We start from the raw sequence: 11,941 nt of genomic DNA, 5'->3' as shown, positions 1-11,941 counted from the left end.
AAAGACATCAAAACCTGCACTCTAACCCTAATTTAGCCATAAGCAACTTTAAACAGGTGGGTTTTAAGTTGAGATTTAAAAGCAGCCAGTGTTTCAGCTGTTTTACAGTTTTCTGGAAGTTTGTTCCAAATTTGTGGTGCATAGAAGCTGAATGCTAATATTACATTGTAACCATTAATGGCATATATTTAAGCCCAAGATTCTTTGTACACCTGGTATATTTATCTAAAAATGAATCTTTTAATTTTGCCAACATATTTCTACTGACTGTCAGTAATAATAACGTTTTGGAGCGGTGCAGTCCAGACTTCAATCCAACGGAGACTCTGCAAAGATCAGGGTGACGGCAAGGAGAGCTCAAATACTCTCAGATTTTATTTTGCCAAATTGCCTTTAGAAACTTGCAGAAAGCTGGTCAGCAATTATAAGCAGAGTTCAGTATTAATAAGTACATTATTTCAATGTTTATTGTTTATAACTAGCTTTGCTGTAAAATAAGAACAAAAGTTGTTTAACCACTTTGATACATAAAGCCATACATGGTGAACAGATGTATTCATGAATGCATCTATTGTTGTCTTGATGTGGTTGAAAAGTGGCTGGGATTGTTTACACGAGCTGAATAAGCTTTAATTTCAACGTCTTTATGTGTCCTAAATTTGGATATCAAAATTTAGTTTCAAATATTTTGCAAAATATTTGGTTGACTTAACCAAACTATTGGACAAACTGTGCAACKCAAGTGTTAAAGAAAGAGATGTGTGTGTTGCGAGCAGAGCAAATCAGATTCTGTGAATCGGGCTACTGTATACGGTTCCACCATTGGAATATAAAACTCAAGCAAGACTAAACAAGCCCTCACTAATTGCACTTTCTGCATTTGTGTGTGTGTGTGTGGTTGGAAACCCTTTATTAGTCAGCCTACTTAATAGAAAGTCACTCTATAGTTGTGCAGCACATTCATTTTTTTCCATTCCAGTTCTTCATTACATTATAGAGATACTAAAGCCACATTTAATAGTGAATGTGTCTCAGTCAGGAGTTCAGTCACATGTCTGCAGTTAGTGAGGAATAAAAGCTGCTTGAAGCCCAGCTCCAGATGATTAAACTGTGGTTAGTGTTCATCATACCAGCCTGGTTGGCTTGAATATCCTGTCCTGGCACATCATCAGTGATGTTGATCAGTCATACTGTGAACTCCTCTGATCTGCTTTACTGCTCTTTAAACGACCAAAGTAGCTGAGACATCCAGCGTAAGGCACGCCACATTCATACCCACTAAGCAGGCATAACTAAACACCTGATGATCTAAGCTGACAGCTCTTCATAAAACTCACCATCTGTGGGAACTCGTCTACACCCACCATGATTATCACCCCTATCGCTCATGCGTCATTACTTTAACAGATTGTAACAAGATTTGGATTTGAAGTCTATAAAAACGTGAAGAAGCCGACTCCGGCTGCTCCTGCCAGTACAACAAATGTAATTACAAATCATGTGATTGTTGCATAATGATATGATGATTAAATTGTGGATTTTGYAGTATTGGATGTTTTCCCTTCATCAGTCGGCTTTGACTGGTGAAATCTCACCAGGAAATGCTGCTGCAGAAACATGAGCAGAGAACACAGGAAAGTCATGGAGAGGAAAAAAAWTAGTAAGAGGAAGAAAAGGAAAATTCAAGACAGTGATGTAAGCTGAAGACGAAAGCAGAGAACAAGGAATGTTTATTTATTTCAACACTTTTCTTTTATTGTGCTGTGAAAAGGAGCGCAGCGCTGTGCCTACACTTGCAGTGGCAGCACGTCATCCTGGTCTCATGTTTCAACTTGCCAAGGATCAAAACCAAACTGCATTCAGTGGCTTTACGTTTTTAGAAAAAGAACTGTAAGGCTTTATTATTYAGCGATCCAGGTTAATCTGACGTCATTAACKTCYAAGTGGTTTGTTTGAATGAAAAAGCTTAACCTATTCCTAAAACTTGACTCTTATTTTYATGCTGAAAGATCCACTTTCACCACTCCTCCACTAAACCAAACAAATCATAGATATTACTCTTCTAAAAGCTCTCATATAAATGTTWTTGCACWTTTTTCCAACATTTGCAGAGGGCATCGGTTCTTATTAGGAGGATTTATCTGTTGGTCATTTTGCAGCAAAKCTCCATAAAGAACAAAAAMGTCTCACCGAAAAACAAATCAACTCATCAGTGAATTGTAATTTTTGACAATTCCAGTTTCTGATGTTTATTATAGGATATTCATRACAATMAATTCCACCARATAATAAGATGATGCCGTTCAGTTTARTCAGTAGCAYGTCAGCAGGAGTTGGAGGTTACAACAACACCTGAAAGTAATGTTGAAACATCATTTTTAGTTTAATGCATTTATCACATATCTTGTATAGACTGCAATAGTGATTTATGGTACCAAAGTAATAATTTGTGAAATCTTAATCTCCTGTTATACCTCATCTGTTTCCARGTTTCTGTTGCTACAGATGCAGTCAAGTAAAAAAATATTCATCTTGCCAAGTTGCACAATATTTGTWGCAACTTGTTATAGAGAAACCTGTATCCTTTCTTACAGTAATTAACTCGTTTTCAAATGTTATTTATTACCTGACRGCATGAGAAATTACTCTAAAATCTTCYTYCATCAMATGGAACTGATGGTCACAATTTTCAGTTCGTTTTGAGAAGTTTCCGTCTAGTTCAAACATGCATGGAGAATATTTGAATGAATGTCTGAAAGCCATTCATCTTACTGATAAAATAAGCAGAATCAGAAATCTATTTATCATCAAATCACATTAAGCAAAGCAAACACAACCTGTGTGTAAGATAAACATTTAGCAGAGACCAACAGAGAAAGTGYTGATGTTGGAAAACTGTTCCATGTTTATGTATGAGAGTCTTGCTTGTAAGATGTCCGACGGCTGAATATTTTTGGGTTAAAGTTACGTTTATTGTTTTGYTGCAACAGGTTTGTCACCAACAGAAAGAATGAGAAGCTTGAGATCTCCGGTCAGGTCTCCCATACCGAAGCTGGGCAGCCCGATCCCCAGCCCCATGCCTGGTCTGCAGAAGCTCCCGCAGTGCTCACGCTGCTGTAACGGCATCGTGTAAGTACTTTAAGTTCAACACGCAAAGACATTGTAATACTTTTTCCAACTCAACAGAAAAAATGTGTAATGAACTGCATGGTTTAGATATAAGCGTATGACTGCTGAAATGCTTAAACTGCATCTGGAAATCATATATCTTCTGCCTGTTTTGTCACGTCGCCTACGGTCGTAAAGTTTTAAGACCCACACCATGCTAGGTGAGTCAAGGTTTTACTCTGGCTGGAGTCAGAGAGGTTAACTCGCACCATTCRACCTGCACCAACCAGCCATCATTTCCCAGAAASCTTATTTTAATGATTAATCAAAGACACACTCCACACCCAGCGTCACATARCTGCATGGTTAGACGWAGGTGCACAGATGCASACAGTCTGTTGGCCAAAGTTACCACCAGCACCGGTAACCCGCTGCCACAGGTAGGCAGTGATGTCATACGCTTTACACTGACAGGAACACATTGGGGGGCTTGCAGGCAGGAACAGCCTGTTATGACCTCTGAGCATTTTACAGCTTTTTGGAGCATGTATAGAGCTTTGTGACAAGAGGTTTTACAGTCAAGCATGAGTGGTTTCATTGTGGTTAAAAAAGAAGCAGGTTTAGTTTTAATGATCACTGTGCTGCAGTCCAGGACTAAAACATTAAGCTGCTGTCACAGTCTTTCTCATTTTGGCATTTCTCTATGCTCATCAGAAAGTAAGGGGATTATTTTGTGAACAATTAGGTCTTGTCATTTTTATAAAGTACATGTGCTGCATGTGATTTGGCCACGTTCTGCATGTTGCCGTGTGCTTTGACAGCACCGTGTGTTTTAATTCTGCTTCCTGCCTAGTGATTGCCTCACCGTCTTCTCTGTCTAAACATTTATGGTCTGTGAGGATGAATCTCAATATATTACACTACCATGGCAACGTATTAAAMTTACTACTGCACTTTTTCCTGCTACCGAAGTTTTTATTGATAGACTTGGATAGAGCAATCTATGAACAGCTTTATTCTTTAGCAATGGTTTATTGTTACAGTGGATGATAATAATGACGTTAAAGTCTGCATTCTTTCACATGGCTGAGTGGGTCACCCCACAGTCTTTCTGCATTAACATCATTTTGTGGTCTTGGTTTTATGAAAATCCAAATTCTCTGAAAAACTGACAGGATTTGCATTAGTTTTAGGCCATAACAAATTTTACAGAAAAACTCTAAAAACATGTAACAGAAGCATACAGGATTTTCCCTTTTTAACCGAATTACTGAAACTTGGTGGTATTCTGATATATTGATATGTACTTGTGCATATCAGTAAATGTGTAGTAGTTAATCAGAAAATTGGCTGGACRGCAAACATGTTGCAGATCTGTCMAKCATCTGGCGTGTAGGAGTGAAGGAATCTTCATAAGTGCAGATGGAGTGTCTGCAGAAGTTAGCATGAGAGTTACTAACATTAATATTGAGACAGGATTTTTCAATTTATCCTTAACATCTGAAGTGGAGAAAGTCAAGTTATTTTKTTACTTAGAACTACATGAGTTCTAAGTAACAGGGCTTGTTTTTAAAGTTCTGTGACWCTTAAAWAGAAAACTCTGCTCTTGTGTGGTACCACAGACCTCTGTAATATCTCAGTCAGTAAATAGTGTGACTAGAGTTTTATTCAGAGCAGCACATGAACTATTTGGGCAGCCAGTTTTCTCGTTAATAGTTTGCCACAAGAATCTGTTTTGCTACATTCCATTTGAGCTGTAAAGTTGGATTTCCTGTTGCATCTCTTATAAACAAAGTTTTATTAGAGATGAAATGCATAAAAGTCACAGAAACCCATGTTAATGAGCTTCTTTGCCTAATAAGAGTTAGTCCTTTGTTGAACACAACAATTAGCCTGATGAAGTCGGCTTTAATTTAATCACTGTGATCCCAGCTGCGACTTTCAGGCGTGACAGCTCTGGACCTTCTGCCTCTAAACACACTCATAATGTGTCCTTTGATACGTGATAACATGTGGGACACATATATTCAAATAAGCAAACGGCTATAAGTGGCTGTATGTCTGATTTGCATAGATATCGTTTAAATAAACAGCTGTGTCACTGGACAGTTCATCATAACTCGTTACCTTTTAAAGTGTTAATGTGAGGATGTCAKCTCCCCGAAGCAACTCAAGCTTTTTGAAAACTTTTTTGTTTTCATGAATTGCACCACTCCACAATTATGACTGCATTTAAAAAAGCAAAACTGTAATATTCTGAAATTAAAGATGTAGATGTGGCACAATGAGACTCAAGGTGAGTAAAGTCTGAAATGAATTTCTATTGTGCTTACATAATTATCAAAGCATCAGCACACACCCATAGACACTGAGGCTCTCAGAAGGTGCACACACACACCCTTGAAAAAAAGAGAACTATGATAAATCATTTTGAAACTGTTTCCACGTATGACATCACATTTAAATCCTGTGCAATTCAACCGAAAAACAAACACATCTGTCTAAAAAAGAAAAAACCTGCTYACATAAGAGTGCACACCTTTAAATGAATCATCTTGTGATTTATTTTAACATTCAGTCTTGTTCGGTAAAATTCTGTCAGCATTTTTCACTCTGAGTAATTAGTTGAGCCCCAGATWCTCTTGTTGGCTCCAAAACATCATTTTCCCTCTTATGAAGTTAGAATTATGTGTATTTCTGTGCATGTTTGGACTCAGTGATGCTGCAAATGAAATCTCTCCTTATCTTCAGCTTTCTAGCAGAGGCTTAAAGGTTTCGGGTCAAAAACAAAGCTTACATCCGACTCTGGGAAAAGTAATATGAAAGCATGATGCTGCCACCGCCATGTTTGGCAGTTTCCAAAAACATTTTTGTTTCATTATACCTTAAAAAATATTTTGTCAAGATTTTGTACCCTTTTCCTGACTGGTACAGTTGAATTTGACATGTCTTTACAAAGTGTTTGAAAAAGATTGAAAATGTGTGGAAGATTCAGAAAAATCCAACTAACAAAGATCAACTTTATTTAAGGTAATTCAGACGGCAGGTGTGACGTTTACCAGACTGATGAGTCACATGCTTTAGTTCATGGTGCACCCAGATCATTGCACCTTCTTCTTTCTTCTTTAATTTTTTATATTAAGAGATTGTTTTCAGTTCAGTGGTGCAAAATAAACATCTCATCATATTCAGAAAAGGTTTTTAAACTATCAGTTCTACTTAAAACCTGGTGAAATTCAGCAGATCAAATGTGAACATTTGATCAGGATTTATCTTCACTATGTAGGTTTCAGATACTAAACACTGACAGACTTCATGCTGTAATTAAATGAGTTAGCATGAGCTACGCATGTTTGATGGAAAGAAAAGCATCTCAGCCGATGTGGTTATATTTCTACAAAGTAAACAAAATGCTCCAACCATTTTTGTATTTTTTGCGCAGTGGCACCATCGTAAAAGCCCGGGACAAACTCTACCACCCAGATTGCTTCATGTGTGACGACTGCGGCATCAACCTGAAGCAGAGAGGCTACTTCTTTATCGAGGACAGTCTGTACTGCGAGACCCACGCCAAGGCCCGCGTCCAGCCGCCCGAGGGCTACGACGTGGTCGCCGTGTATCCKAACTCCAAGGTGGAGCTGGTCTAAGAGGAGGAGACTGGCTTCAGCTGCAGCAGAAACGGGGRAACCAAATTCTAGTGGGGTGAGGAGCTGAGCGTCGTCGCCAGCTGTGATCARGCTCTGTCGCGTAGGGCTGCTGATCTTGGATCAGTTTTGCCTCCCTTGGTGGGGGGGGAGTGGTGTGAAATTTCCATGATCCCAGATCAGTGCTCTCACTCTGACAGGTTTGATTAATGCTGTGCTTATTGAGCAGATTGAAATTTGTAAGTTGAGGCCTGGAACTGAAGAATCTCCAAAAACCCTTAATTTGGAAACTCCATTATTCATCATTCATTGAATCGTGTTTTAACCTAATCCAAGAAAACAAAATCACCTGCGCTCATATRCAAAGAACTGTGTTCACATGCTTCCAGATCTAATATTTAATGGCATTTATAAAACTCACAATGCACATTTAAAAGATGAGACAAAAACTAAAACTGATTTCAAGAAATACTTCCGTTTTCTGCTTATAACAATTTTCACTTTGCRGATCTTTGTGGCCTGCAGTGATCTGTGGTTWAAGTTTTGGTTAAAGGGGTTAAAACATCATTTAACAGTACTACAGCTAAATATTGTTCTTGTTCTGTTTCTGACTTACTGGCAGTTCACTTTTCACTTTTTAATGCTGCAAATAYGACTTTTTTCCTCCTGTTGGTAAACTTTACCACAGCATCTCACGGTGTGTCAGAAACTCAGAGCTCAGATTCAGAGGAAAGTACTTTGTAGAAAATGCCTCTGTATGCAGAGTGAACTRTGTTACTCTGCACTTATTTTCACATTAAAATAAACATATTTTTATACAGCTTTACATCCACATGTCCATCAACTTTATGGTCACTTTGCAGTGGATTTGTTTGTTTTGKGGGTCAGGAKAAGAACTGGATCAATAAGGTTAAATACTTTTATACCGAATAGATCAAAGGCATACATGCAATATCAGATATGTACGTTCATCCCTCCTAGTATTTGGTTAGATATCTCTTAAGTTGTACTTTAACTACATGTTTTTTTTTTTTGCTATGATCAAAAATCCTATTGGATGTTAAACCTCACTGGTTCCTAACCCTGAACCGTCTGCGTAGCGAAGACCAGAGAAACGTTTCAGTTTCATTTGAAAACAAGTTTTGATTAGAGATTCAGATTATTAACCTGAATGGTATCAATGTTTCTCACAGTTGTTCTTCCACCACTGTGCCGATCACATTGAATCTTATCATCTTATCTTATCACCAGTGTTTGTCTTTACCTGATCATAAAACTTTTCTCCAGGACATATTTGGCCTTTAATGTGAGGTTATGTAACTGCAGCAAAAGAAGAATTTATTTTAAAGCTTTCTAAGTTGTTTAGTTATTAAATAACCAGTTTAAACTTGTTAAAGAACAACTTAAAATTATACTTCCAGTGACTTTAAAATGTGACATAAAAATGTCAATAAATCTGAGCTGAAAACAAATGAACTCTTTGTCCTGAAGCTTGGAATCCGGCCATTTGGAGCACGGATCTTTTTCTGAGGATGTTTTCTTACTTTTGCACCTGACTGGGAGAGGAATTTCAGCTATTGCTCTGAAGCATTCCTGCTCACATAAACAAGACTCCCTGGGTGTTTTTAAAGCCTCCTCAGGCTGAAACCAGAACCCCCTTCTTCTCCTGACAGTTTTAAATATGACGTTATGCATTTGAGACTAGAGGCAACACAATGGAAACGGTTTCAAATAAAATTAAAAACTAGTAAACTTGGACTTTACAACATGTGGGAGTAAAACCTGCTGCTTTGGGTTTTCTTGGTGCCAAACCGTCTCATTGTGAGAGGAAAAAAAGAGAGAAATTGAGAATATGGATGTATGTGCATCTATTTGTACCCTTGATATTAAGAATCCATGAGTCCGCTTGGAGCTCAGGTCATGAAGCCAATAACATTTATCTCTCCATTTCCTCTGAGGAGACGGGAAAGTGTCAGGAGGGAGAAGGCTGGAGATGATGTGTAACTTCCTTTCCTGGAATAATAAAAAACAGCGTCAATTTGTGACCATCAGTCTTATCTTATTATGAATAGTGAAGTGAACTGGAGGAGAATGATATTATTCTTAATTTTAGGAAAATATCTAACAAAGCTATATTTTTTAATCTGAAAGGAGTGAATTCTGCAGTAGTTCCTCCTTTGTTTTTAGCTTCTTTGCTTGTATTTTGTTTAAATTATGTGAAAACCTTTAACACCACCACATGCTGTCTTTGATCTTGTACATATTTATGTTTCATTGGGATTGGTTTAGTATAACATCTCACTTATAGACCATTTGCATTTTATGTATCTTTAAACATTTTCTTTGAAAAAAGTTTGTATTTTTTCCTCTGTTGTTTAACTTATTGTACTGCCAACACATTTTTCCTGTTTATGTTTTTTTGTATTCATTGTCATTTACTGTTCTTTCTTGGTTTAAATAAAATGAAAACTGTAATTGCCTGATGTGATTTCATTCTGGATCTCTCTACAGCTTTTTCCACCACAAAGATTTCTCCAAAGAGAGTTTATCTCAGTTTCACACAACAGTTGTGACATGTTTTTTCTCTGTGTACTTTTCCGTGTAAAGATCACTGGGCTGCAAAATTGCTGCACAGATGCCATAAATATGGTTWTATAAATATAGCGGTCTTGTTTTTGAATAGTTGCTTTTTGTTTTTAAAGAGATATTCTAAAATGGTGAGTGTCGTAAACTGGATTTTTAGCTGTGGAGATTCGGGAAAAGTYGTTTTTAATAAGGAAAATAATAAAAAAACAAGTCATCAAGCTTGGAAACTAGAAAAACAAAATGGATGTCAAAAGCAGAATCYATGATTGACCCGACAGTTACGTAGTTTCACTTAAAATCACCTTCACTTATGGGCTCAATCCCCATACTGGCCAATTGAAACAAAGGCTTTCAGAAAATCAATACTTCAATATAGTAGAAGGCTTAAATTAAACCATCATGAATATAGATTTTGAAAAACATTGGAATATGAGCACTTTTCTTAAATCTTAAGATCATATAAGTTCTTAAATCCATGGAAACTCAACATGTATGGCTGGTTAGCTCAGCTGGTCAGAGTRTGATGCTAATAATGCTAAGGTCATGGGTTCAAACCCCATACAGGCCAGTTGAAACATACTGTCTCTCAGACAGTGAACACTTCAAAATAGCAGAAGGCTTATAATTATTCCACTATGCATAATGATTTTGAAAAGTATTAGAATATTACCAAGTTTGTCAAATCTTCATTGTGTTAAGATCATGTAAGTTGTTCTTAAATCCATGCAAACCCAATATTAGATAAGGTAGGTTAGCTCAGCTGGTAAGGTGCCAACATCCTGAAAGGTTTTTAATTCATGTGTTGCTGTGTTTGGAAGATTGTCCATTTTTTCAGGTGTTAAAATGTCGGAGCCAGCACAAGCCGGCCTGATTAAAATGCTCAAACATGCAGCGTTCCTGCTAACGCACAGCACCTTCCAAAAGTAATAACACTTGAATAGTCCCACATGTTGTTGTGTTTTAAGCACTAAGATGAATTTATTTTATTGAGGTTTTATGTGACAAATCAACAAAAAGTTGTGCACAGTTGTAAAATGTAACTTATATAATTGGTGTAAGTTTTTATATTACTTGAAAAGCACTCAGTCCCGCTGARTCAATATTTTTTAAAACCACCTAAGACCAGGTTTTTTTTTTCCATCTTCTTTTTTGAAAAACGACCTTGCCTCAGTAAGATTGGTGGACAACATCTGTGATATTTAACTCTTGCTACACGTTCTTCCTAATGAGATTTAGGTCTGGACATTCACTGGGCCCCTCTGTCAAATATAAACGCCTTGGTTTAAACCGGTTTATTGTCACTGGTTGTATGTTTAGGATCACAGACCAGCTGGGATGTCTAGACATTTGCRGGTATYCCTCCAGGACTGCTTTGTGTCTAGCTTTAATGATTTTCAGAACTCCGCCTTTTCTTTTACAAAGGTGGAGGTGGGTACACCAGGTTTCACATAAGTGTTTTTCTTTTTGAACAAGTAATCTGCATTATCATTTGTTAGAAAAGAAAAGCTTTCTCTGTTTTTTGCAGGTAACAGAATTTCTTGGGATGATCAGATGCACCATGTTTAATTTTATCATGCTACTTTCAATCCTTCAGCATTAAACAACAAATTAACSCCACAAAAACAAAACATCTGAGAAGTGCTACTTTTTCAGACAARCAGAAGAAAAGGAAAATGTTACTTCCTGAATCCTGTAGTTTACGTCCAGATGTCCAGAACAGTGAGAGCGTTTTTTACATCCTTAAACATTTCTTTGTTTTTGTCTTTATTGTGTAACCTGCAGAAGGTTGAGGTGCCGACCAAAGCACAACTCTCTGACTCCTACATTGTCACAAACTGATGTTGTGTCGGACCTTTGGCACAGAAATAGACCCGACAGATTCGCTGATATCTATAAACTTTGAGTCCAGTTTGAAGATAAACACTTGAGGTTTTGAAGAGACGAGTTTTTGCTCTGCAAGATGTAACATCACTCACTCACAACTTGTGAAGTTTTTGTCAGTTGGGGTCAAATTCAAATGTAATCATCTTGAATGCTTTCCAACATTAGCAAAATGTTGTTGTTTTTTTTTTACTTATATTGCATATCATTATTTCTAAGTGAATTTATATTTTACTTATGAACTTTAAAGAATACATCAGAGAATAAAACAGTTCTTCCTTCGGGTTTCATGTGAAACAGCTCCTGAAATGTGTTTGTTTTTTCTGTACCTCATTCTCCATAGTTTTCATTCCAGGTTTGAARCTCCATTTGGTCCCAATTTGCTGCCATGACTGATTTATGAAGTCCAGGTCAAARAGTTTGCACATGCAGCTTTCTGACCCATCTCAGATATAAATGTAATCTACAAACAAAGGGTCAYAAAAAACCTGAATTCATTAGTTTCTTATCAGACTAAAATTATCCAGACCTCTGTCATCACATGTTTAGATTKACTAATTTCATGTTGAAGTGATTTGAATTATTTTTGTGATATTTTCATACAMGCCATTTGATCTTGTTGAACTGACGAGGTTCTAATCGTCATTCTTCGTGTTGTTTACCGGTGTGTTGGATAACGGATGGTTCTGTTTGTGTGTTTGTCTCAAACTGGGACTTGGCCA

General features: G+C 37.2%; 1 protein-coding gene and 1 non-coding gene across 2 annotated transcripts in view; both read left to right on the top strand.

Moving 5' to 3' along the window:
* The window catches only part of pdlim4 (PDZ and LIM domain 4), a 47,826-nt gene extending 38,586 nt beyond the window's left edge, over positions 1-9,240 (top strand). The window contains exons 6-7 of the mRNA XM_008426896.2: positions 2,991-3,129; positions 6,551-9,240. Of these exons, the coding sequence (XP_008425118.1) occupies positions 2,991-3,129; positions 6,551-6,755 (344 nt within the window). The 3' untranslated portion in view covers positions 6,756-9,240. The remainder of the gene's footprint in view (positions 1-2,990; positions 3,130-6,550) is intronic.
* A 592-nt stretch (positions 9,241-9,832) lies between these two features.
* Positions 9,833-9,906, top strand: trnai-aau (transfer RNA isoleucine (anticodon AAU)). The gene has a single exon. It is a non-coding gene; the product is annotated as a tRNA-Ile (tRNA).
* Positions 9,907-11,941: the final 2,035 nt, after the last annotated feature.

Source organism: Poecilia reticulata, linkage group LG14 (assembly GCF_000633615.1).
Source record: "Poecilia reticulata strain Guanapo linkage group LG14, Guppy_female_1.0+MT, whole genome shotgun sequence".
Classification (NCBI taxonomy): Eukaryota; Metazoa; Chordata; class Actinopteri; order Cyprinodontiformes; family Poeciliidae; genus Poecilia; species Poecilia reticulata.
The sequence above is the reverse complement of the archived record's forward strand: the minus strand, read 5'-3'. Positions and strand labels throughout refer to the sequence as shown.